This window comes from Eriocheir sinensis, chromosome 51 (assembly GCF_024679095.1).
Source record: "Eriocheir sinensis breed Jianghai 21 chromosome 51, ASM2467909v1, whole genome shotgun sequence".
Classification (NCBI taxonomy): Eukaryota; Metazoa; Arthropoda; class Malacostraca; order Decapoda; family Varunidae; genus Eriocheir; species Eriocheir sinensis.
Genome location: NC_066559.1, coordinates 2,217,502 through 2,244,805, shown reverse-complemented (window position 1 = coordinate 2,244,805; position 27,304 = coordinate 2,217,502). Strand labels below are relative to the sequence as shown.

General features: G+C 45.5%; 1 protein-coding gene across 1 annotated transcript in view; it reads left to right on the top strand.

Moving 5' to 3' along the window:
* LOC126982519 (U-scoloptoxin(01)-Er1a-like) overlaps nt 1-26,990 on the top strand; it is a 40,089-nt gene extending 13,099 nt beyond the window's left edge. The window contains exons 2-5 of the mRNA XM_050834641.1: nt 20,725-20,790; nt 21,641-21,678; nt 25,375-25,598; nt 25,972-26,990. Of these exons, the coding sequence (XP_050690598.1) occupies nt 20,751-20,790; nt 21,641-21,678; nt 25,375-25,598; nt 25,972-26,023 (354 nt within the window). The 5' untranslated portion in view covers nt 20,725-20,750 and the 3' untranslated portion in view covers nt 26,024-26,990. The remainder of the gene's footprint in view (nt 1-20,724; nt 20,791-21,640; nt 21,679-25,374; nt 25,599-25,971) is intronic.
* Nucleotides 26,991-27,304: the final 314 nt, after the last annotated feature.

Sequence of the window (27,304 nt, the reverse complement as noted above, 5' to 3'; positions counted from 1 at the left end):
CTCTCTCTCTCTCTCTCTCTCTCTCTCTCTCTCTCTCTCTCTCTCTCTCTCTCTCTCTCTCTCTCTCTCTCATGCAAGTCATGCGCCCTACTTATATACTAGTTTGTCAACGAAAAAATCAAATACTTTTAAACGCCTCTTGCTTTATGTTTGCAATAATTATTTATAAAGGAGAGAGCATCATCCTCTCTTCAGTAAGGACGTAACAACTTCCACGTCAACAAGGAAATCATGTTTTTTTTTTTTTCACTCCCTCAATATTATCTTTGTTTATTTGACTTGTGGTGTTGGATCCGGTCTTCCTTGGTGCCTGGATCTTCTCTCTCTCTCTCTCTCTCTCTCTCTCTCTCTCTCTCTCTCTCTCTCTCTCTCTCTCTCTCTCTCTCTCTCTCTCTCTCTCTCTCTCTCTCTCTCTCTCTCTCTCTCTCTCTCTCTCTCTCTCTCTCTCTCTCTCTCTCTCTCTCTCTCTCTCTCTCTCTCTCTCTCTCTCTCCACGGTCACCTTTACCGGCAACATTCCTCAAGCGAGTTTTGCTATTTTTTGTGAGGGATTGTATTTGTTTTTGTGATGATGAGAGAGACTTCTATCGCACATTATTATAACATACAGTCTATAATTCACCGCCAGTCATTGTTCAACACACCTCGCCTCTTGTTTTCCCCGCGCATCATTGGACGTCCATCTATATTAGGCAGTTTTACCTCCCTCTACGCCAGCCACGTCCCCCGCTCTTCGCCTAACAGCAATCGAATCCTTGTAAATATTGATAATTTTAGCTGATTAATTCTTGGCTTCGTTAAGATTTATTATCCAATTTTTTTTTTTTTTTCAAGGCGATTATATTTCTTTCTCCCTAATATAATCATTTTCGTTAATTCTTTTCCCCATTAGTCTCTCTCTCTCTCTCTCTCTCTCTCTCTCTCTCTCTCTCTCTCTCTCTCTCTCTCTCTCTCTCTCTCTCTCTCTCTCTCTCTCTCTCTCTCTCTCTCTCTCTCTCTCTCTCTCTCTCTCTCTCTCTCTCTCTCTCTCTCTCTCTCTCTCCATCATCATATTTCTTTCTCCCTAATAATCTTTTTCGTTAATTCTTTTCCCTATTAGGTTTTATTTCTCAGGCAATCACATTTCTTTCTCCTTGATTACCTTCTTCCCTTTGGTGTAACTTTCTCCTTTCTAATTTTTTTCTCTTTTATATATATATTTTTTTTAATTATCATTGTTTCCATCAGTATTAATTTCACCATCTATAATCGTGTCCTTCGGTTCATCATCATTAAAACCTTGCAAACAAACAACTGACCGCATCGCTGACTACAAGAAAGTAAGCAATCAACCAGCGAGAGAATGACGCAAGTACTAATTATGAGTATTACACGACACGCACGTACACACACACACACACACACACACACACGGTAACTAATGAAATGACATCACAGGCACAAACAAATTCGCATCGTCATTCCCGTGCCTTCCCCGCCACCCCCCTCCGTCCGTTGCGTCACTAAAAAGCTCAGTGCAGCGAGAGGCCTCCAGCGCCTCCTGACCCAGTGCCAAGAAGTCTGTTTCCTACCTTCTCTCTCTCTATCTCTCTCCCTCTCTCTTCCTCGAGCTTTCTCCTCCATTGCCTGCCTCCCCGTGTGGTCGTTGTTTATTGCTGTTGTTTTTTTCCTCCTCCTCCATCTCCTCTTCCTCTTCCTCCTTTTCTTCTTCTTCCTCTTTCTTCTTAACCGCCTGCTTAATTACAACCTTCCCTCTCTTTCGGGTATTTACGAGCCGAGATACAGCATAGGGACGAGAGGCGTACATCTCTCTCTCTCTCTCTCTCTCTCTCTCTCTCTCTCTCTCTCTCTCTCTCTCTCTCTCTCTCTCTCTCTCTCTCTCTCTCTCTCTCTCTCTCTCTCTCGGTCTCTCTCTCTCTCTCTCTCTCTCTCTCTCTCTCTCTCTCTCTCTCTCTCTCTCTCTCTCTCTCTCTCTCTCTCTCTCTCTCTCTCTCTCTCTCTCTCTCTCTCTCTCTCTCTCTCTCTCTCTCTCTCTCTCTCTCTCTCTCTCTCTCTCTCTCTCTCTCTCTCTCTCTCTCTCTCTCTCAGGAAAATAATAAACGGCACGCCCCTCGGAGGTATCAAAACTTGCGAGCCTAACTTGGTACTCGGAAATTATATTCATTGGACATTTACATCGAGAGAGAGAGCATGGTAAGAGGAGTTAGATGAGGTAAGGTGAGGTGGGGGAGGGCAGGTCGGGTATATTAAGACATCATTCCCGCTACTGTCACCTACGGCAGCCCAGACTCTCCGTCACGCCCCTGCTCCGCCCTCAGATCCATCAGGCTTTCGGCAAGTAGCTATGAAAGGCCTTCCCGGGGTTTATGAGGGCCCGTAGGAGGCTAGGGCGGGGCGGTCCTCTGTATGTGAATGCCGATGGGGAGGGTGCAAGCAGTGGGTCCCGCCCGTTGCCTGTGAATGTAGCCGCCCTGCCCTCCGCCTCTTCCCAGCTTCGGTTTCTATATACGAGATGTATCGCAAGTTTTATACCCGGGTCGAGTTCGTATTTTCTGTCGTTCCCATAAATGATCGAACGCCCCTCATATTTTCTCTCTTCTACGGCATCAACGAGACATCCTCACAGAGTTTTAACCAATGGCAAATATGGCAGAACTGAATACTATGACGCCTCCGCTGTGCAGGATTTACGGTACAGGGGCAGCCGAGTAAAATATCATATAAGAGAGAGAGGCAAGAGGGAGGTGCTCGTCCTAAATCACAAACGCTTGACTCGGGGGTTTGTTTTGGGCACTGAACACTGACATTACCGAGCGGCTCTCCTCCGTGCGCCGCCTCTGTCTTCCCGAATATGTCAGGAGGTTTCACAGTATATATTCACTCGTCAGGGCGCGGAGGTTACCCGACACTGCACGCCGCGCCTCACGCTCCGACGCCTTCCTGACTTAAGGGATGAGCGAATAATGGGTGACTATAGGGAATGCTCTTCAAACTCTCCGTAAAACCAACAGGGAATGAAAAGGATTGTTATAAAGGATACAAATAATGGGAGACGTGTTACTAATGGAGGGGAGTATCAAGACACCTCTCCATCCGTAAATGATTCCTCGATGATTTCAGGGGATGAGCGAATACTGCGTAACTTTAAGGTATTATCTTCAAACTATCCAAAAAAACAGTAAGGAATGAGAAGGCTGTCCTAAAAGATAAAAAAATAATGAGTCATGATAATAATGAGTAGGAAGAATGAGAATGATACGTAACATAAGGGTATTTTCATCAGACTCTCCGTAAAAAAACTGTAAGGAAAGAGTTAGATTGTTATAATGGATGAGAAATTAATGGTTCACAAGATACAAATGGAGGAGAGTTTCAGACACCTCTCCATCTCTCTTTTGGACACTCGCTTCTACTTTCTTTTATAGGAGAAGTGATCAGCGAGTTAATTATATACTTATTTTTCCTTCCATTACCGTAAAAATGTGATGTGTCTGTGAAATTTATAAGTGCATCTTCCATGACATGTCGGTAATAGTAGCGAGAATGGAATGCATCGTTGAGTTCAAAAACACGAAGAAAAACAAATAGTGAATCGTTGTATTTCCTCAATCTCGGCTGCCTGCGGGGTGTGGCTTCAGTTGGTTCGATAATCTTGCTAAATATTTTTGTAAACTCGTCTTACAAAAAAGGTGAAGGCCCAGTGAGTGAGCAAGAAGTAAAACAAACGACTGACTGACTGAACACATCCGCCTCTCTCTGCCTACCCCGACCTCCCCCACCCCCCCACATACCAAATTAACAACAGCACTCACATTCACTATTGCCTACAGATATTCAACATTCTCTCTCTCTCTCTCTCTCTCTCTCTCTCTCTCTCTCTCTCTCTCTCTCTCTGGTAACCCCGAGGCGGCAATTTTCAGCTGCACAAATTGGCAAGATATATTGTCGCTCCAGTTTTCTTTCACGCCATTAATTAAAAAAAAAAGATAGAAAATGGACTTGACGAGAGAGAGAGAGAGAGAAAGGGCAGCAGCATCAATCACTACTTCCTCTCGGCTGTTAATGGAGCAACTTTTGATGGTGCTTCCAGCTCATGAATTACTGGCGAAAGCAAAAGACCAATTACGTTATGTGTGTGTGTGTGTGTGTGTGTGTGTGTGTGTGTGTGTGTGTGTGTGTGTGTGTGTGTGTGTGTGTGTGTGTGTGTGTGTGTGTGTGTGTGTGTGTGTGTGTGTGTGTGTGTGTGTGTGTGTCAGCTCGTTGGTATGAGGTGGAGGCGGTGGTGGTGGTGGTGGGTCTCAGTTTAAGTCTTGAGTGCAAATGATCACCTCCTCACCCCTCATGATCTCTCTCTCTCTCTCTCTCTCTCTCTCTCTCTCTCTCTCTCTCTCTCTCTCTCTCTCTCTCTCTCTCTCTCTCTCTCTCTCTCTCTCTCTCTCTCTCTCTCTCTCTCTCGTTTGGGGGTCTGTATAGGCATTCACTTGTCCATTAAGAGTCAATACACGAAGATGTCTCGGAGTTTCGTTTTTTCACTCGCCTCATCCTTCCCTTTCTACTGTTATCTCTGTTTCTCCTCCTCCTCCTACTACTACTACTACTACTACTATTACTATTGCTACAACTACTACTACTGTTCCTATCACTTTTCTATTACTCGTGTCATTTAATTGTTTCTGGTTTCGTTGGTTCCCTTTTTATATTGCTGCCGCGTCCCTGTTCTCCAATTCTCTCTCGAAGTTGCCCTTTAAGGAAAGACTTAGGCGTTGTCATGGGCGGTGTGACTTTTTGTTTTCAGCTAAGACGTATATGGCGTATGATTTTTTTTTTTCTTTTCTAACACCTCATTTCATTCCGAGAAGGTATCTGCTATATTTTCCAATGGTCTTGAAGTAAATTTGACAACTTTCGAATACATGTAAGAGAGATTGGTGAGGAAGATTAACATTGGTGGTTATATCTGAGAAGTTAAACGCAAGTGTTATGCAACCACATGTTCCCTTGCCTTGCTTAGTTTAGGTATTTTATTACTGTCTTAGTCACACACATATAATGGACGAAGTTAAGAACATTAGGCATTATTAGCTTTTCGATCGTTTCTATTCTTTAATGTTGTTTATATGTTAGTCACACAAAGTGCTGATGCATTCAATAACATTAGACATTCGATAGGAGCGGGGATCATGTTTCTTAATGGTCCCTCTAAGCAAGAAAAACGAGAAAAAATCATCACTTACACAATCCATTTCATAAATTATCAAAGCATTTGTGATCAGTTTATGTGTCATTTATTTTGGGGGGTTTAAATCATGGCACAAATTTGGCCCGTCGCTGCTACACGGTAAAGCCACAAATTTGGCCCGTCGCTGCTACCAGGTTAAATATAATTTTTTTTCGATCTGTTCTTTGTTCATATGCTGGACTGTTTCGTGCCTATTCATATTACAAAGATAATTGCCCGTAAACTTCAATGTGCTTTGATAAATACGGCTCGCATAAAGGTAGTTGTTATCATTAATATTGGAACAGGATGGGTGGGAACTATCACCTGCACGTCTGTCAGTCCAGACGCCTGATGTTTTCAATTAAGAGTCGTGTTAGTCTTCACCATCAACAATGTGGCTGATTTGTCTATTTTGACCCGTTTTTCAAGGCTTGGTTAGTTCGTTTTGTTGAGTCTTTATACCACTTTATACGACTGAATTTGTAATATGTTGACTTGACTGTGAAAATTATTGTTGCTATTCTTCTTCTTCTTCTTCTTCTTCTTCTATTTCTTCTTCTTCTTCTATTGCTGCTTCTTCTTCTATTTCTTCTTCTTCTTCTTCTTCTTCTTCCTCTTACTTCTTCTTCTTCTTCTATATTATTATTATTACTACAACTACATTTGCGGTACTACTACTACTACTACTACTACTACTACTACTACGATGACGGCTTCTGCTACTTCTAAAAAAACTACTATTACAACTACTACAACTGCTACTACTTTTCCCACTACTACTTTTCCTCCTACTTCACCAGGTTCAGTTTTTTTTTATATACCTTTTTTTTAACACTCTACCCACGATAGCAGCTCTTCCACTAATGTCACTTGTCCCACTCGTTTTAGGTTTATTGTTTTTGTTTTTTTATTTTTTTGTTTATTCAGCGCCGGGTCCAATTATATTTTTTTTCGGCCATTTTTAAACCGCCTCTTCCTCTTCCTCCTTCACTCGCTGGGGCTCCTCTTTCTCTGCCTCCGTCACTTCCTCTCGTTGTTGTTGTTGTTGTTGTTGTTGCTATTGTTGTTGTTGTTTTCTCTTCTATTTCTTATTTCTCTTCCTTTGTTGTCTTTCTTTTCCTCTTTCTCATCCTCGTCATCATTATTATCATCCTTCTTCTTCTCCTCCTCCTCTTCTTCCTCCTCCTCTTCCTCAGCCTCATCATCATCATCATGTATTTCGTCTTTTTGGTGTTGTTGTTACTGCTGTTGTTTTCTTATATTTCTCATTTTTTTATTTTTCTTTATCCTCTTATTCTTTCCCATCCATACCATCATCATCATCATCATCATCATCATCATCATCGCCTTATTCTCCATCCATCACCTCTTTAAATTCCTCTTTCTTTTTTGTTCTAAGCACAAAACTCGAAGCTCTACACATTCCATCGACTACCGTTTCATTCTTTCATTTTTTGCCGCTTTTCCTGTCGAGTTTAAAATGTTCATTTGTCAGTGTCTGGATTTTCTTGTTTGTCTCTTATTTTTCTAGTTTTTCACCAACGTCAGTCTTGTATATCTTGTCTGTGTGTGTGTGTTTGTCTGTCTGTCAGGGAACGTTTTTATTAGTCTAGTTTTGTATCAATTTGTTCCCTCGTGTCTTTCTCTCCAGTCTCACAGTTTTCTTGTTTAGTATTTGTTTCCTTGTGCCTTCCTCTTTCTCCAAGCCTCACATTCTTCCTGCTTTGTATATGTTTGTTCCGTCTTGTTTTTCTTTCTTTCTTTCTATGTCTCACACTCTTGTTTTATATCTGTTGTGTCGTATCTTTCTTTCATTCTTTCCACGTCTCACATTCTTCTTTTTTTCCCACAGGTGAGTCGGGTGCGTCCAGTGAGTGTTCAGGTGTGGCCAGTCCTCAGGTGTGGGCAGGTAAAGTACTGGATGAGCGTGGTTGTACGGATGAGGAGCAGCGGTCACTTTCACCCGCCTTGCGTCACCTGCCATTATTAGTCACCTGACGCACACAGATTGAACTCGTCACTGATTTATATTTTGTTGTTCATATTCTCTCATTCATTTCACTCCGCAAGAGACAGTTCTTTTTCTTTTTCTTTTTCAAGTTCTTTTTCTTTTTCTTTTTCTAGTTCTTTTTTGCGTTTTCCATTTTCATAATCATGGTTCCCTGTATTTTGCTTTTCGGTTGTCGTTTTCTTCACTTATTATCAATTAAAGAAAACAAAGTATATGAACATTTTTATATATATTTTTTTTTCTCTCACACTCAACGCCACCGCGCACAATTCCATTTGCTTCAATGTAATTGCATTTCATATTTTCATTTTTGGCATCGACAGATTTACTCTTTTTCTGTTTTTTTTCCCGTTTTCTTCTTTTTCTTTACTCGTGTCGGAAAATTCATTCGTTCTCTTATTGGAACATAAATAAACAGCCGCGGCATTCGAAACTGGATTTAAAAACAACCTCGGTAACATGATTCCCTTGACGCGAAGTGATGGGACTCCGCCTTTCTCCTGTCGCGGCTCACAACATACAATTTACCTCGCCGAAGACGCGCCGGGCCGTCCGTGATGGTTGAGTGGCTGCCCCGCGTGACCCACCGACACGGGGAGAGTGAAAACGTTGCTGTGTTCGTTGGATCCCACCTTACCTATCGTCGCTGTTCCCGGGATACCTGTCTTCCGGTGTGTGTTTACCTGTTCGTCTACGTCACTGGTCGAGGCTCCCACAGAAACATTTCATAGGGCTTTCGCAGAGGTTGTAGGTATTTCCAGGGGTAGTTTTATGGGCTTATAGTGATACTTTGACAAGGCTTCTAAACCGTGAACGTCAAAACACTAATAAAAACCCGACTAATCTCCTCTATGGCCTTTGAAAAGAGTTGTTGGGTGAGCCGATAGTGTTTGAAAATCTGGGACCAAGTTTTTCTCTTTGTAGCGGGGTTGTGTGTGTCTGTCTGTCTGTGCGTGTGTTTGCCTGCCTGTCTGCCTACCTGTGCTTATGTTTGTCTGTTTGGCTGTCTCCCTGTCTGTCTGTCGTTTTTTTTATCTATCCGTCTGTCTGTCACTGTTTATCTGGAATTATGTATATACGTCTCTTTGAATGTCTTTATGTCTTTCTGCCTACATTTTCTCTCTCTCTCTCTCTCTCTCTCTCTCTCTCTCTCTCTCTCTCTCTCTCTCTCTCTCTCTCTCTCTCTCTCTCTCTCTCTCTCTCTCTCTCTCCACACACACGCCAGGTTAATCAGATGAACCTGCCGCCTTACCAGTAATTGGGTCACTATGCAAAGAACTCGTTCCCCCCGCGCTTCGGCCCTGGGTGACCTCCTGTCCAGCGGAGAGAGAGAGAGAGAGAGAGAGAGAGGGGGAGGGGGGGGATGCTGATTTTTACGAGGCTGAGAATCGATCGTATATACTTTTTTTTTCGAGTCAACCTAACCTCCACCACCATCACTACCGCCGCCACCACCGCCATCACCACCGCCGCCCCCGCCACAATAATCATCACCACTGCTATCACGACAACCCTCTCTACCACCATAACCACAACAGCGCTATCATTACCACCTCTGCTCTGATTTCAACCACCACCAATACTACTACTACTACTACTACTATTATATTTTTAAACGACCTTCATCCGTTAGAGTTTGTTTTGAGTTGTTTAGTAATTCTGTTATTGCTACTACTACTGCTACTCTTTCTACTACTACTACTACTACTACTACTACTACCACTAATGCGACCAGTAATGCAGAAATAACGATAAACTCTACACATACTGGATGGCGAGAGAGAGAGAGAGAGAGAGAGAGAGAGAGAGACGAAGGTAAAGCATCACAGAGGTCGAGGGTAACCGGTTGGTCACTATATAAGCTTCACCATTTCGACCTCCAACCCTGACACATAACCTCCCCCCTCCCCCCCCCAAACTTCCATCCTCCCCTTCACCCTACGTATGTCCCTTTCTCCTCCTCCTCCTCTTCCTCCTCTTCCTCCTCCTCCTCCTTTCCGTTCTCCTCTTCTCCTTCTCTATTTCATCCATTTTACTGGTTTCTTCCCTTGCTCATCTTCTTTATTCGTATACTTTCACTCTCCTCCATCTTCCTTCCGTGTGACCTTCTCTCTCTCTCTCTCTCTCTCTCTCTCTCTCTCTCTCTCTCTCTCTCTCTCTCTCTCTCTCTCTCTCTCTCTCTCTCTCTCTTCTTAATTATTGTCTTTTTCAACCGTTTCCATTTTCTCTCTGCATGGAAAGGTCTATGTCTTTATGCAATGAGTGACTGTCTGACTGTATGGCTGAACGAATGGCTGCCTAACGAACTGACTGACTGACTGGCTGGCTGAGTGGCTGGCTGGTTCTATCTCCCACCCGCCAGCTAGCCAGAGAGCCTTGAGTGAAAGTGGGATGAGGAACGAGTCATACCGCCACCATCACCACCACAACCACCATCACTACCACTACCACCACCATCACCACCACCACCATACCGCCACTATATCGATGTTGAGGTTGAGGAGGAGGAATAGGAGAGACAATCGCTTCTCCTTCCCTTTCCCACCCAGTCGAGTATTATGCTTAGAAGTGTGTGTGTGTGTGTGTGTGTGTCTGTGTGTGTTGACTGCCACGCAAGCTAAATGGCGGTGTACACAAAGGAAGAGGAGGAATAAGAAAAGGAAATTGTATAAAAGAGAAGGAGGAGGAGGAGGAGGAATGACAAGGAGAAAAGGATGGAGGAGGATTACGAGAAGGTGGAGGAGATGTAGGAGAAGGTGGAAGAGATGGAGGAGGAAGACGAAGAGGAAAAGATGAAGTAGAAGAAGATGGAGGAGATGGGAGAGGCAGAAGACAGGATGAAAAGATGGAGAAGAAAGTGAAGGAGATGAAGAAGACCAACGGGAAGAAATGAAGAAAAAGAAAAAGGTGGAAAAGATGAAGGAAGACGAAAACCAGGAGGAAAAATGTGGAAGTAAAGGATGGAGGAGATGGAGGAGGAAAAAGACCAGGAGGAAGAGATGCAGAGGAGGAGGAAGAGAAGGAGGAAGGAGTGGGAAGAGGAATTAGAAGGGCCAAGTAGAAAAGATAGAGAAAAAAGAAAAGGGAGAAGGAGAAGAAGGAGGCGGCGAAGGACCTTGTAGAACCTAACACCTGGCTAGTAGGAGGACCATCTTCCCCGGAGAGACAATGCAGCGGCCCATTTAGACAACGACCTTCCTTTCTCTCTCTCTCTCTCTCTCTCTCTCTCTCTCTCTCTCTCTCTCTCTCTCTCTCTCTCTCTCTCTCTCTCTCTCTCTCTCTCTCTCTCTAACGTTGCCTGACCCAGATGAAGCGGGGTCAACATTTTCATTTTTTATTTTTTTTTGGTCTTTCAAATGATAGTTAACAAATATCATTCTTCTAAAAAATACCACTGCGACATTTTAACCTGAATTAGTCTTTTTGTTACGACCGGTTGCACACACACACACACACACACACACACACACACACACACACACACACACGTGGTAATAAGGTTGCCCGCTCTGTCACTCCGTTGTGTATCTCATCGAAGTCAAATCACATATTAATACTGATTGAAAACGAAATAAACACGGCTTCAGAAACAATAGGCGATGGTAAACGAATACATAAAGATAAAAGATAAGCCGTAACTAGACCAATATTTTCAAACGCCTCGGGACTTGCACACCCACCTTGCTTTCGTAGAGGTCGTGTTAGTATTATCATGTACAGTTTCATGAGCCTAGTAGGGGGCTTCGTGGTGTAGTGGTTAGCACACTCGGCTCACAATCGAGAGAGCCCGGGTTCGATTCCCGGGCGGAGTGGAAAAATTTGGGCGGCTTTTCCGATACCCTACGCCCCTGTCCACCCAGCAGTGAATGGGTACCAGGTATTAATCGGGGGTTGTGTCTCGTCTCCTGGGATCTGTTCCCTTCTCCTACAATTCCTTCCCCCTCCTCTCTCTCTCCGGCATATGACCACAGATGTTGCGCCGACTAAACGAAACTCTCCAACTTGTCATGAGCCTAGTGATAGTTCGACAAGGCTTCTGCACCACGAATATGAAGAAAGAAACACTACTGAGAACCCGACGAGGCTCATATCTGGCCTTTGGAGATACTTGTTGTGAGAGGCGATAGCGCATGAGTCAATGAATAAGGGAGTTCTATGACGTGTACAAATGAGCGAGTGAGTAAGGTGGTGGGTAAGTGACCGAGTAATTAGAGGGCGTGAATTACTAATTGAGCAAGTTCGTGTGTGAGATTGAGTGAGTGATAACGAGTGAGTGATAATGAGTGAGTAATTGAGTGGGCAAGTTGGTGAATTAGTGGATGAGGGAGTTGAGTGTGCTAGTATCTAAATGAGCGAACTGGTGTGTGTGTGTGTGTGTGTGTGTGAGTGAGAGAGAGAGGGAGAGAGGACGAATTGGCGTGTGAGTACATTAGGAAAGTACATGAGGAAAGAAATAAGTGTTTTGATAATTAAGCGAGATTTGGTGTGTGTGTGTGTGTGTAATATAATAAGTAAAGTAATCCGCGAATAAATAAAGACGTTATTCAGAAGTAAATAAAAAATACCGTCTCCTCATAACCGACAAGGAAGATTTTTTTTTTTTTTAATGTCCTGCGAAACATAACCAACATTTTATCCCCTTGGCTTAATGGCTTTCTTGAAGCGCACACACACACACACACACACACACACACACACACACACACCTGCTACCGGTCAGTGCATTAACTCTTACCTGGAAGCGTAAAAAAAAAGTAATAATCCAGTTTTATCTTCGCTCGTATCTTTACGCGGGCAAGAGAGGAAGGGGAAGGAGAAAAAATGAGATAACGAAAGATAACAGATAAAAACTAGGGCAAAGAAAGCTGGAGAAAGGCGAAAGGAGAGGAATGGAGGAGGAGGAGGAGGTGTGACAATGCGGACGGTGTGGTAATACAAGCTGTAGAAGGAAGAGGAGGTGGAGAAGGAGGAGGAGGGTGTGGTCAGGGGCTGAGTGTGGCGGGGGGCAGAAGGGGGCTGTTGCACGTGTTCAGAGTGTGAGGCAATGAAGAGGCAGAGAAAGGCTTCGGGAGAGGTAAATATAGAAGTAAACATTGCCCTGTGGAGACGAGAGAGTACATGATGAGGGGAAGGATGGGAGTTTGAGCAGGTGGGTAGACAGGTAGACGGAGAGGCAGATAGATAACAAGGCACACTGACAAATAGGTAGGTTGGTAGAGAGAGTAAGTAGATTGTAACGTAGGTACACGGATAGGCTTGCTAGGTAGAGAGAGAGAGGGGGAGACGGCTAAGTAGGCAAGCTGTTAGACTGGTAAAATATATATAATTAAGTACGCAGGAAAATGAATATATAACCAGCTGATTTACAGACACTGAGACACAAAGATAGAGATACATAAGACTTACTCAATTCATGTAGCAGGATTTACTCTCTCTCTCTCTCTCTCTCTCTCTCTCTCTCTCTCTCTCTCTCTCTCTCTCTCTCTCTCTCTCTCTCTCTCTCTCTCTCTCTCTCTCTCTCTCTCACACACACACACACACACACACATCGAAAGAGGAGGAGCTGTCTGGAAGATTTACACACACACACACACACACACACACACACACACACACACACACACACACACACACACACACACACACACACACACACACACACACACACACATATCAAAAGAGAAAGAACTGTCGCTGTTGGAAGGTTTAAAACACACACACACACACACACACATCGAGGGGGAGGGAGATGGCCGTCTGGTACGCACACTTTCACTCCCTCCTTCCCTCCTTCCTTCCATTCTTCCTTTCCTTTCGCCTCTCAACCTCTTGTTTTGCTTCCTTCATTCTTTCCTTCTCTCTCCCTCTTGTCCTTCTTCCTGATTCTCATGTATATTCTCTTTCTCCCTCTTACTTATTCTATCTCTCTCTCTCAACCTTCTCTTGTTTTGTTTCCTTCATTCTTTCCTTCTTTTTTTTCCTCTTAATCCTTCTTCCTACTTCTCATTTGTATAGTTTTCCTCCTTACCTGTATAACATATTTTTCTTCCTTCATTGTTGCCTCTTTATGTTCTGTTTTAAATCAATCAGCCTCCCGCTTTTCTAATCATTTACTTTTCTTCTTCCTCCTTCTACGCCTCTTCCTTCTCCTTTTTTTTTATTTAGTCTTCTCGTTTTCATTCGTTGGAAAAAAATAATGTCAAGGGAATAAGAAATTAGAATGATATAAGTTATGGAGTAGAACTAGATTGTCCTTTTTTTGCATACGATCTCGTTCCTCAGCCGGTTTGACGTTCGGTGTCAGAATCTAAGTCTATATATACCAAGTCAAGTCACTCTGGTTCAAAACTGCAACCGGTACGCGCAGGAGGCGGTTTTGGGGCGGAGCAGCGGGATGACGTCACTTGAAGCTAAAAAAAAAAAATCCCCGCCAGTTCAGGGGTGACTAAAGTTGGGGCCGTGTGTGCACTTTGGATGTGCATGCTTGCCTCCTTTCACAGCGCGTTCAGGCAAGCCACTGACGAAAAAATATGTCTTTTTATTGTGCTATTGCGTGACTGTAATTCCATTGCCAACAAACGGCGGTGTGGGGTGTGAGGTAGGCCATGTCGAAGTGATTGATTTAAATTAGTCCGCCTTTCTTCGTTTTCTCTAAATCCCTGTTTCTACATTCTCTAGTTTGGCTCCAAGCAGTGTCACGCATAAACCACGCCTCGGCCGTGGTGTATATAAACTTAGGTCCGAGTTAGTTGGCGTCAGTAACGAATTCAAGTGTTAGAGGCATACAGATTAAACGTGACCAAACCGTTTTCTCTTTTTCATATCCAGAGTACGTCATTGGAACAGCATTTTATCTATTTATTTTTATTTATTTATTTTTACTTTTTTTTTGCCCTTACCTGTCTCGTTTACAGTAAAAAGTTGGAAAGTTTCGTTTAGTCGGCGCAACACCTGTGGTCATATGCCGGAGAGAGACAGAAAGGGATGGAATTATAGGAGAAGGGAACAGATCCCAGGAGACGGGACACAACCCCCGATTAATAGCTGGTACCCATTCACTGCTGGGTGGACAGGGACGTAGGGTATTGGAAAAGCAGCCCAAATTTTTCAACTCCCCCCGGGAATCGAGCCTGGGCTCTCTCGGTTGTGAGCCGAGTGTGCTAACCACTGCACCACGAAGTCCCCGTCGATTACAGTAAAAAAGGATAAAAATAAGGAGTAAAGTATAATGGTGTCCGGCCGACGAGTTAATCAGGTGAGTGGCGCGGCTCGGGTGACGCGGCCTGGGATCCGTCGCTGTGTTTCCTCACCCTTGTCAAGCTTATCGCCTGACCTACTAACCGAAGCCCCGCCCCCTTACAATAAAAATATCTACCTGCCTGACCGACTGACCGAACCCATCACGCAAAAAAATCCCTCCAGCTGACCGTCGCCCTGCCCGGCTGGACGACAGGCTGGCGGCGGCGGCGATAGGGTTCCAGACGACCTGTGACCACATGCACAAGGCTGCCGAGTAAGATTCTCTCAGAGTGAAAAGCAACAAAAACCGCCTTGCTCCCTTTTGAGGAGTTACATACATAAAAAAAGGTCCGCATCATGGACAGCATCTGGCTGGCTTGTGTACGAACCGTCTCGAGCGTAAAATTACTCCCACCGCACCAAGCTGGGTCTGTACGGTACGGTGTCTGCTGGGCTAGTCGGCCAGGGCGCATCCCCGGCCAGGGCGTCCTTGGTGGCCATGTGGCGGCCATAAATTTGAACAAGTACACACACACACACACACACACACACACACACACACACACACATAGGACAGTAGCTGCAGGGGGTCGTTGGTCTGTGCAGGGTGTGGGGAGCACTCACACTGTGTACGAAGCAGGTTAGCAGGCGCCTCGCTGCAGCCTAAGTGGGACGTGTTTGTACTGGGCGCACCGCTCGCTGCCCGACCACTGAACTGGGTACGATTATGATTTACTAATTGAATGTGTGTGTGTGTGTGTGTGTGTGTGTGTGTGTGTCAAAGAAGGGGGGGCAGTAGCTACTCATCATAAATTGAACCATTTGGAAAGCACGTACGTATGTGTGCAATTTTAGAAGTGCACGCACACACACACACACACACACACACACACACACACACACACACACACACACACACGATACAAAACAATTCTCGTCGTTCGTACCCAGCTCAATTGTCAGCCACGGAGTGATGTTCTAATTACACAAGCTCATCCCATTTCGTCTAAAGCGTTTCTTCTTGTGTGCTTGGATCATATAGCAAATATTTAAATTACATTCACGGACGACAATTTATATTCTACACTGTTCTACACGTGTTCGGTCTTAGGTATCGAAATCCGCAGTGTGAGTTTGTTAGCTGTGATGGTGTTGGCGGCGTGGCAGTGCTGACGCAGTGAAATGACATTATTACCTGAAATACTGCATTTATTTTAGTGCTAATAATCATTCCGTGACGCAATACTCATGACATTCTTGAATTGACAATGTCGACATGTCATATTTTTTGCTGAAACATGTTGAAAATGATAGTAAACTAATTTCCATGTTTTAACTTTGGTAATATGATGTAAAAGGCTATTGATTTTTCCGAAAGGTGTCTTTAAATAAAAAAAATTAAAAAAACACAATAAGAACATCCTGAATGTCACACAGGTTAATGTGAATCACGTCTTAAATAGTTATGTTGCCGCTTCACCCCCTCACGGTTATTGATCGCATTCAAACTAATCTTATCAACATTACCTTTTTGATTAGATAATGATACTGTTTGGTTCTTATTTTTATTTAGTATTTTTTTTTCAAGCTCATTTCATAGTAGTAGCAGTAAGGGCGGTGGGCGTCATAAAGGTGGTGGATATTGAAGTATTAGTAAAGAGAGCATAAAAAACGCTGGAAAATGAGAGTTCGTCTTGAACCTTCGGGTTCTCTCCGTTTTCTCTCAGTCCCACCTGAGGAGCAGCACCCGGCAGGTCCCTTTACCTGCCGGCTCGTCTCGGCAAACACCTTCACAGTCGCGTCTGCAGGAGTCTCGCGGCCCTGCCCTGCCTACCTGCCTTGCCCTGCCCATCCCCCTCGTTGGCGGGATATTTATGGGGCTTCTCATATATACACTTGTTTGCATTTTGTTTACATTAACCATACGGAGCAGTGCCTCCCTTTTTCCCGCCCCGCCTCCCGTTGCGTCACATTGGTCTTCTCCTTTCTTCTTTTCTTCTCTTTACTCCTCCATTACCTCCCTCCCTCCTTCCTTTCATTCTTCCCATATTCATTTCACAAGCGTCTATTTGCACCATTCCTTTCTCTCTTCTCACTTTCATTTTCTCTTGAGTTTCATGCTCGAGCGCCTGTCTGTCTGTCTGTCTGTCTGTCTGTTTCTGTCTCTGTCTGTCTGTCTGTCTGTCTGTCTATCTGTTTCTGTCTCTGTCTGTCTGTCTGTCTGTCTCTCTCTCTCTCTCTCTCTCTCTCTCTCTCTCTCTCTCTCTCTCTCTCTCTCTCTCTCTCTCTCTCTCTCTCTCTCTCTCTCTCTCTCTCTCTCTCTCTCACACACACACACACACACACACAACCTTCCTAATTGGGGTCAAAGGAAAGCTTAAACGGCCGTGGGTCACCCGACATGCCGTGCCCCACCAGCTCATGTGTCTCCCTCGACCACCGTATGTTGCCTCCCTCCCGTCATCGCCCCTGTACACGTTGCCTCCGATATCTTCCCTCCCCTTCAAGAGAGTCACATGTCCCGCCGTCCCGCCCTCCTGACGCGTCCCTCTCGGCTCATAGATGTCCCCTTTACGCCTCTCACTCCTCATACATGACCCCCTTCACCTTTACACCCACCCACAAAACCACATGTCTCCTCCCCTCCTCCTCCTCCTCCTTCTCCTTCTCTTCCTACTCTGTGTCACCCTTCACTCCATCCTCAGCCCATTCTCACATTCTTCTTTCACGTGTTCTTTCATCCCTCTCACCTCTCACTCCAGCCCCAGCCCACTCTTCTACTCCTCTCTTTCGTGCATTTTCCTCCCTCTCACATCTCAGCTCTCACTCAAGCGTCACTCCTCTCTCTGACTCTTCCATCATGTGTTTCTTCCTGCCTCTCACCTCCCCTCTCACTCCAGCCTCACCCCACTCATGTTACACACTCACTCTACCTGCACACAAAAGAACATAAGAACAAAGACATAAGGAGTCTCCAAGAGGCTGGTTGGTCTATACAAGGCAGCTCCTGTAAGCCTAACCTCACCTTACCTCACTATCCATGAACTTAACCAACCTCGTTTTGAATGTATCTATCGTCAAGCCTGTTCCACTCATCCACGACTCTAATGGTTAACAAATTATTGCCTATGCCGTTGTTGAATCTGAATTTATATATTTTAAAACCATTACTACGTGTCCTACCCGGCTCTTTTACAACCCAAATGAGCCGGGTAAGACATGTAGCAATGGTTTTAAGTTAGATGAATTAGATGAGTGGAACAGGCTTGAACACTCTCCAACTTCTCTATTTTGTGTCTCTTTCTCCTTCTTACCTTAGTTCTCTCTCATTCGTCATCCGATACCCTACGCCCCTGTCCACCCAGCAGCAAATGGGTACCAGGTATTAATCGGGGTTTGTGTCCCGTCTCCTGTCTCTCTCCGGCATATGACCACAGATGTTGCGCCGACTAAACGAAACTTTCTTTTTTCTCATTCGTCACCTCACAAGTTTCTGCAGACTGAACGACCTCCCCACACACACAAAAAAAATCACCTCCCCTTCCTCCTCTCTGTCCCCAATCACTCCTCTTTCATAAGCCTCTTCCTCCCTACCACTATAGTCCCCTTCCAATCTTCCCTTCACAAACCCCAGAAAACTAACCCCACCACAAAAAAAAATAAACAAATAAAAAAATACCGTCCCCTTCTCCTCCTCCTCCCTGTCACCATTCACTTCACAGCCTCACCCTTCTCTCCCACGCCTCTCTCACGTGTCGCCTTCTCCCACTCACTTCGACCCCCCGCATCCTCCTCCCCACGGCCCCACAGAGCCAGACGAAGCCGCGAGGGTGAGCTAGGCAGACAGACGGAGGGAGCGTGGGTAGCCTGCTTGGCCGCCCGACTCTCCATGACGTCACATTGTCCGTCCGCTCACTTTCCTTAGCGGCCGCCGAGAGGTCTCCGCCTAGTCCTCCTCCTCCCCCTCCTCCGCCTCCGCCTTCCTCTCCTTTTTCTTCTTCCACTTCCACTCAACCCTTTCCCTCCTTATCTCACACCGCCAGTATGACCAACACCACTGCTTACTCTTCCTCCTCCTCCTCCTCCACCTCCTCCTTCCCCTCCACCGCCTTGCTCTCCCTTCTCCTCCTCCTTTATCTTCTTCCTCTTCCACACAGGCCTTTCCTTCCATCCCCCACAAACCAGCACCACGACTATCACCTCCTCTTCCTCCTCCTCCTCCTCTGCCAGTCCTTTCATGCAGCAATCTCATCGCAGCTAATTTCCAGTCATTTCTCGCCTCATTACCTCTCCCAAACGCAGTCCCCTGGCCAGCGAAAGGCCGTCGGCGGTTTTAAAAGTAGGAATCTCGCTCATGGCTCAGAGTTTTAAGGAGCTTTTTTCTTCCCTCCCACTTTCCTTGAGACGATAAGCGACAATGAGAGGAAATACCGAGCTGCTGCCTTCCCCCCTTCCTCCCGGCCTGCAGCCACGCCGCCGCGTCCACCACCAGACTGACCCGAGCTGAAGGACACGTAAAATAATGGTCACTGAGGAGAGTATGGCGCGGCGGACCTCTCTATTTGCCTCATGGAGATATTAATGGCTTTCTTCTTTTTTTTTCTTTATTTATTATTACATTTTACATATTGCAATTGAATACATATATCCTGTCACACTACCCTCCCCCCTTCTCTCTCTCTCTCTCTCTCTCTCTCTCTCTCTCTCTCTCTCTCTCTCTCTCTCTCTCTCTCTCTCTCTCTCTCTCTCTCTCTCTCTCTCTCTCTCTCTCTCTCTCTCTCTCTCTCTCTCTCTCCGCCCATCATAAATAATTACTCAACAACTCCCAGTCTGAGACCCCGCGTCCTCCACCTCTCCCCTTCTCCACACCTGACGAAGACGGAGTAGGAGGAGAAGGAGGAGGAGGAGGGGGATAAAGGTGCGCCGTCCTGCCCCAAGACTCGCGTGCTTCGTGGCGCGGAGGACGGAGTGAAGGGAGAGAGGGAGGCAGACAAGGCCGAATGGAGGGGTTAATAAGAGAAATAGCACACCCATATCTCGACCCCCCCCCCTCTCTCTCTCTCTCTCTCTCTCTCTCTCTGGTCTGATGAAATGTTTGTTGTGGTCAGTTTGAAAGGATTCGAGATGCCAAAAGCGATGTATCCTATCAACCCGGCGCCCGCTTACCTCCCATGCCTCCCTCTCCTCCTCCTCCTCCTCCTTCTCCTTCTCCTCCTTCTCCTTCTCCTCCTCCTCCCCATCATTATACATTCAACAGTACCTGACGGCCTCATATTTTTTCGCAGTATTCAATTTTCGACACTTTCGTTTTCATTTAACATTATTTCCTTTGCATGCTTTCTTCATTTAAATTTTCGCTTCACCTTATTTCTATGCGAATGTTCTTTTTACTCCTCTTTCATTGCTTCTTTTCGTCTTTGGGTTTACTTTCGATCTGTTTTTGGTGCTTTGTTCCACTCGGCCGGCAGCACCGTCATGTAGGCCTCACTTTCATTCGCTCTATATACCACCCCCTCTTACACCCAACATCCTCACCGGCCCGAGTGGCAGGGTGTGGCCGGGGCACAACTAGAATGTGTTTGTTTGGTGCATGTTTAGCGTTCCTGGCGGCGAGGTGGATAAAGAGGGGCTTACAAAGGGCCGTATTAGATGACATCTCACCGGCCAAGAACACATATTTGAACAGGCTTTCGTAGGAGTTGTGGGCATTTCCAGGAGTAGTTTTATGACCCTGGTTGTAGTTTGACCCTTCCTCTGTACCGTGAACCTGAAGAAACACTCATTAGAACCCTACTGAGCCCCCACTTGACCTTAAGAAATAGCTGATGTGAGAAGCAAAAGTGTCTCATAATACTAACCAAAATAAGAGACGGAATGGCACTTCTCTCGCTAGCACGACGATGAACGAGATGGTAGAAAGAATAAGAAAACAATCATAACAAATAGGTGAATATACAAAGACAGGGTTTGTTTGTAATCGCCGCGTAAAGGAAAGCGTCTGGCGTCTCCTTTGACAATGAAAAGGAGAAGGAAAATAAGGAGAGAAAAAGAGGTTGAGAAGATGGAGGAACGGCAAGTAAGAGCCGTATCTAAGGGCGTGAAGGAAGGAAAAATGGAGAACTATACTTAATTAACGATATTGATATACTTTTTACCGTGTGTGTGTGTGTGTGTGTGTGTGTGTGTGTGTGTGTGTGTGTGTGTGTGTGTTTAAGTCCGTTCCTTTACCTTTCCCTTCTCTCTCCCTTCCTCAGGTGCCACAACAACACCGCCACTCAAGATGCTCCGACAACTGGCAGTCATCTCCGTCGTGTGTATTGGTACGCATTCCGCCTCGCCGTCCGTCTGTCAAACCAGCGATGCGTCGATGGTTTGACGTGCATATCTGGTTTATCTATGTGTTTCTCTCTCTCTCTCTCTCTCTCTCTCTCTCTCTCTCTCTCTCTCTCTCTCTCTCTCTCTCTCTCTCTCTCTCTCTCTCTCTCTCTCTCTCTCTCTCTCTCTCTCTCTCTCTCTCTCTCTCTCTCATTGTCTCCTCTCACCCCCCCCCAGGTACGGACACTCACCCCCCGACCCTTCCCCCGGACACCAACACAGAACGGAACGGAACGGCACAGACTCTTGACTCCCTCCCTCAGACCCACCTCCGCACACAGACTTGCCCAGACCCACGTAACGACCTGCTGGGCGGCCTCCACGACCCCGACCACCACCACGACGACCATGAGCACGAAAAGAATAATAGATAGCAATAACGGCCATCGTATTAACGAGACGAAAATAAGAGATAGTCAAGCTGGTTTGGAAATGCTACAATGACTAATACATTTTATGATTTTTAATATAACTTCAGAATAATCCCATTTGCCTTGCACGATGTATATCTTCAAGTTTTGTTTATCTTCCCTTCCAGTAATGCTAAGGGCACTAGAAAGCTAAAGTCTTAATGAGTGTTAAAAATATAAGCATAAAGGATATAAACATGATTTTAGAGGAGGCGAGAGTCATACTGAAAACAATAATAATTTGTGTGAATATGGTAAAGTTATACAGAGATGGTGTAGGAGGAACAGGAAAGCGGCAAAAACAGCCTCATGTTTGTGCCCAGCCAGACAAGGTGAGGTCCGGCACGTCGTCTGTGCCCTTGACTAACCTCTGTTCCTCCCGCAGCCGCGACGGTGGTGTGTTCGCTGCCCTCCCTCCACCGGGTAAGTCTGCGACCGGGCCGTCCTTGGCGAAGGTCCTGGCAACGGAAGGACACAGCCTCAGCATGATAACCTAACACAGAGAGAGTGCATGAATAACAGTAGGGTTTACTCAAATAGAATTAATTAAAATAAACAAGTGAAATAAAATAAAAGAATAACACTATAGAAGTTACCACGTTTTAAAATTTTAGCCTGTCCACTGCGATTGGCATGGATCTGGCTTTCACTGGTAGCCTGGTAACATGCACTCCCAGGTCTTTCTCTGCCTCTGTGGTAGATAGTGGAGTGTTTCCCATGTGGTATTGGTATGCTGGATATCCCCTCCCAAGGTGCAGGACTTTACATTTTTCATCATTGAGTTGTAGCAGCCACTTTTTGTTCCATTCCTGTAGCTTGGTGAGGTCTTCTGGTGGGAAACCCACAGTCAAGGATTTAAAAGTGCAACAAATAACATAAATAAATGTATCCTAACCTTATTAATGCAAACCTAAAGATAAAGTAAGCAAATATAAATATCAATAAAGTTAACATTGTGAAAAATTACATGGGCATCACAGGACAGAATAAGAATTAAAGTACTGGATACAGATAATTGACGTGCCCCAGGATGGAATCGAACACTCCCAACACCAACCAAGGTCAAAGCTTACGTGGTCCGAATGGATGGGCGGTAAATCTTAGGAATAGCGGCTCTTAGTGGGTGCGCGCTTAGGGCACGGTGTGGTGGTAATTACATTTCTAGCACGTACGACGGGGTTTTGACAAGCGGACAGGCGTGTTTATGTCACAAGGGGTGTATTTTTCCACGCTGGCCTCACGATTTCTTCTAAGTCGATGGGCGATGAGACTGCGAGCTCCGGGGTGAAGAAAGGGAAGAGCCCGCGCGGAAAAATACACCCCTTGTGACATAAACACGCCTGTCCGCTTGTCAAAACCCCGTCGTACGTGCTAGAAATGTTGTAATTACCACCACACCGTGCCCTAAACGCGCACCCGCTAGGAGCCGCTATTCCTAAGATTTACCGCATTAATTGTCCGAGTAACACGGAAAATCAGTTTAAATGCATTTAGCTGGAGTAGGTGAGTGGATCGAGGCAGGAAGATGTGGCGGGCCGGCTGTGGTGAATGATGATGGTCCCCGGGAGGCTTGGTCAACCATGGACAGTGTATATCTGCTTATGCTACGCTGAGCATTTTTAGTCTCAGTAGTACTACATATGTACAAAAGATATCTAAGACGAGGTGGCGAAGGCGAGACGGTAATCCCCCGTTGGTGTTGACGGGTCGGGGGCAGGAAGTTGGGCTTCGTGCCTCAAGTATACGTGTCGTGAGTTACGGTGTGATGCTTCGAGGTTTCAACACGTGACGTCACTCATCTGGCACGTCAGCCAATACACCAGCTTCGAGTCGTTGGTATAAAAGTTAATTCTCCAATTCAGTGGGTCAACCGTCTCGAATTCGAATTATAATTTTCTTGTCTAGATAACACCCCGAGTGCAATTACCCAAATAGTGCATAGTTTCTCCCTATTGAGAATAAGATTTAACGGGAGGTAAATTTATACAAGAAATTTCCGACACATATAATCTGAATCTGGTTGGTCAAAGACAATAAAAAATAAACTGACAAAAACTAAATACATAAAATGATTTCATATAATCAACATTAAATGATTGTTTAACGTTTTGAGATGCGACATGAAACCCCTGTACAAAGTAAATAGTGATGAATCTAACCATCTAACAAAATAATGATATTTCTAACTAATGATGAACCTTAAAAAACTAACCTAACAAATAATGAAGAATCTAACAAATGATGAGCCTAAAATATTATGAACCTAACTAGTGACAACCCTAAAAAAATATTGATAAATTTAACTAATGATAAACCTACCAAACTTATAAATGTAACAATAGTATAGTGATAAGCCTAACACAATAATGAATCCAACACATGATGCACCTTTAAACATGACCAACTAATGATAAACTTAACAAAAAATGATCAATCTAACAAATGATAAATATAAGAAGAAAATGATGAATCTTACTAGTAATAACAAAATAATGATGAATTTAAATAGCGATAAACCTAACAAAACAATGATAAAGCTAATTAACGATGAGCCTAACAAAATAATCTAACAACCAAATAATCCATAAAATAGCAAATTAACAAAACTGACACATAATAAATAAATAAATAAATGAATAAATAAATAAACACACAAACAAACATATAAATCAATAAATAAACAAATAAATAAATAAACTGACTAGCAAAGCATACATAAAAAGAGTTAAATACACACTCGAGGATAAACAGAGAAGGTATGTCTATAACTTTACATGAATGTCTGTATATAGTAACCCAATAAACTAGATCATTAAGGAACACCTAAACAGACTTATAATACGTAAACAATAAACGAATATATAAATAAATAAATAATAAACAGATAAATGTATAAATAAACAGACAAATAAAATATGAAGTTACAGCAACTACTAAAAAACATTTGTGTGTGTGTGTGCGTGTGCTTGAGGGCTTGCGTGTGTTTGTGCGTCTGTTGGGGGAGGGGTGGGTGGGCTGGGAGGGGCCAAACACACAAACACCCATCCGCGCTAAGTGAAGCCAAGGTTACAGGAACAAACACTAAGCATTTACACAAACACCAGCAGGGTATCGGGTGTTTGCTGCTCTCGTGGTTGGACCGTGTGTGTGTGTGTGTGTGTGTGTGTGTGTGTGTGTGTGTGTGTGTGTGTGTGTGTGTGTGTGTCATTTTAGTGCTTTGTGGCCGAGGGTAAGTTTGTTTACATTTCTCACACATAAAAATACACAAACAGACAGGTGTTATTTTAAATTTTCACACACTCTCAAACTATTTTCGGTTACCATTCCAATCGTGTCAATATTTCTTCAACCTTTCCTACTCTCTTCCATAACGAGAGGCAACTTCAAATTCCTGGCCAATAGTTATCTTTCTTCTCAATTTTTTTCACTTTCTTATCAGTTCTCCAGTCCCTTCCCTTCACACCTTTTCAAACCTAATCGCTGCTCCTTTCCTCTGCCTTCCCTCCCTCTTCCTTCCCCTCTAACACCTCATATCGTTTATACCCGCCGCACTTACTCATCTTCGTCCCTCCCTATAATTTGCACCTCCCCGTCTGTGTAACTCATTCTCTCTCTCCCTTCGACCTCGCCCCTATCCCCTAATCCCCTCGTAACTCACTCTCCATTGACCACCGCCACTTTGCTAATGTTTGCCTCCCTCACTTATCTCGTTCTCTGCACCTTCTTAACCTCCACTCTGTGTCTAATCGGTGTTTCCCTTTGTCCACACCCTTCTTATTATACCTCGTTTCCCTTCCCAACCACCTGTCCTAAATTGTTCCCTCATTTTGCTAATCTTTGCCTCCCTCATTCACCTCGTTATTCGCACCATCATCTCTTTGTTTCTATTCGGTGTTTCCCTTCATCCACAACCTCCCTGTTATTCCTTGTTTCCCTTCCCCACCACTTGCCCTTAATTGTTGACCTCATCGCCCATATCGTCTCGCTGTTAGCCCATCCATTGCCACCTACTCAACGATTAACCTCTTTGGCTAACCCTCACCCGTTCATTTACCATCTCTCGTGCTCACCCGCCTTCCCATCCACCTCCGACACACTCTAATCCTACTCCCCCTACAGACCAAGCGATGGGAGGAGTTCCCCAACGTAACCTTCACCTTCGACTGCACCGACCGGCCTGTGGGCTTCTACGCCGACCAGGAGTTCAACTGTCAACTCTTCCATATGTGTGACGAGGACGGCCGCCGAATCCCGTACATGTGCGCCAACGACACGGCCTTCAACCAGGAGTTCCGTATCTGTGACTGGCAGTACAACTTTGACTGTTCAAAGGTCCAGGACTGGTGAGTGGCTGAGGTAGAGGAGCGGTTATAGTGAGGTAGTGAAAAAAGAAGAATAGTAATGTATCGTGGAAGTCGATGCGAATATAAGTTGTGAATAGCAACACACAAATATTATGGAAATGTATGCAGTAGGAAGGAAAACAAGAAAATTAGGAAGACGCGAAGAGAACGGCAAGTGATTGACAGATTTCTTAAAGCGTTTAGGTGTTCTGAAGGTCCCATACCCTGTTACTGCGTCGCTGGCATGCCAGGCTCAGGTCATAAAAGGTGATCAAATAACCCCCCCGAGTTGGGTAGCTAAGGCCTTATAGTTCTATAGGCGGGGGCTAAGCGCTAATTATAATTATTAACGCCCTTCTCCCCCCCCCCACAGGTACTACCTCAACGAACTGACCTACGTCACCGACCCCCCCAGATACAACTAGCCTCCCCGCCTGTTGCTGACCTGACGACCTGACGCGCGCCCCGTGACCCAGGAGGAACACTCTCCCTCTTGCCCGCGAGACTCATCCACGGGGGGTCTTCGAGGGTGCCTTCCCCCCGGCACGCTCGAGGTCCCCCCTGGCGGCGTACCCCTGGGTCCTGGGTGCCGACACTGAGCCTGTACATAGCGTGGCCCCGGCGTGTGCTGCGCGCCGCGTTCCCACGCCCTGGGTCCCCGCAGCCCCGTGGCCTCCACCCCGCCCTCTCCTGACTCCCCCATCACGCTGGCCCTAAACTCGGCAGCTCTGGCTGCACTGACCACGTCAAATACACTCAGCAACACTCTCCAGGCGAGACGTGAGCGGGGCGCGTCGCTGGCTGGGCACCCCGAGGAGTAGGTGGGGGCGGGCCCGCGGGGCAGCGGGGCCCCGACGTTGCAAGAGCTGGCCTCTGCGCGCCGCCCGCCCGTGTACAGCGCCGTCCACAAGTAGTCTTAGCGCCGGCAGGCCCGCCACCCAGTGTTGTGTTGTTGTTCATGTGTCGAGATGAGGTTTGTTGGGGGGCCTGAGGGCGTGAGTCCCGGGCCCCGCCACGGCCGCCTCCACCCCCACAGCCTGTACTACCCCCTCCCCGAGATAGCTATACTCCTTGTTTATCTGTAACTTGATTCGGCGATTACTCGGTTATGTCTGTGATGTGAGGTGTGATGGAGACCCCTGGCGACGCCCCGCCCCGCTCCCTGCCCGACATCCGCCCCCCGCCCAGCCCCGGCCTGATCTCAACAGTGAACGCTGTGACTTACAGTTGGCATGCCATCCCCGCCTTTCCCCCAAGGCGAGACATCAACGATCCCGGGGTGTGGGCGGAGGTGCTTCAGGGCAGGTGTGCGGCAGGTGTGTGGACCGCACCTGTGTGTACCGCGTGTGAGTTGTGAATGTTTTTGTAAAATATACTAAAATTTTGTGAAAAGTGTTTTTCACTTCGTATCCAACTCCACTTTCTGTGTATCATCATGTACCTCCGCTGACAAGTAGCGCACGGCACTCGGGCCATATCCTCCCCCCTCCTCGGCCTTGGTTCAGAGTCTTGGGCATTTTTTTTTTTCTTCAGGAAATTAATGAACTCAAGGTCAAATACACAAAACAAAAAGCAAAAGAAATACTCACTAATCGTTACTCCCGCGAAAGAAAACAAAAGAGTGACCAGTTGCCAATTTCAGAAGGAAAGGTGTCTTGATGATCTCTCTCTTGAAAGACTTCAATTTGTAGGCAGGAGCAAATACA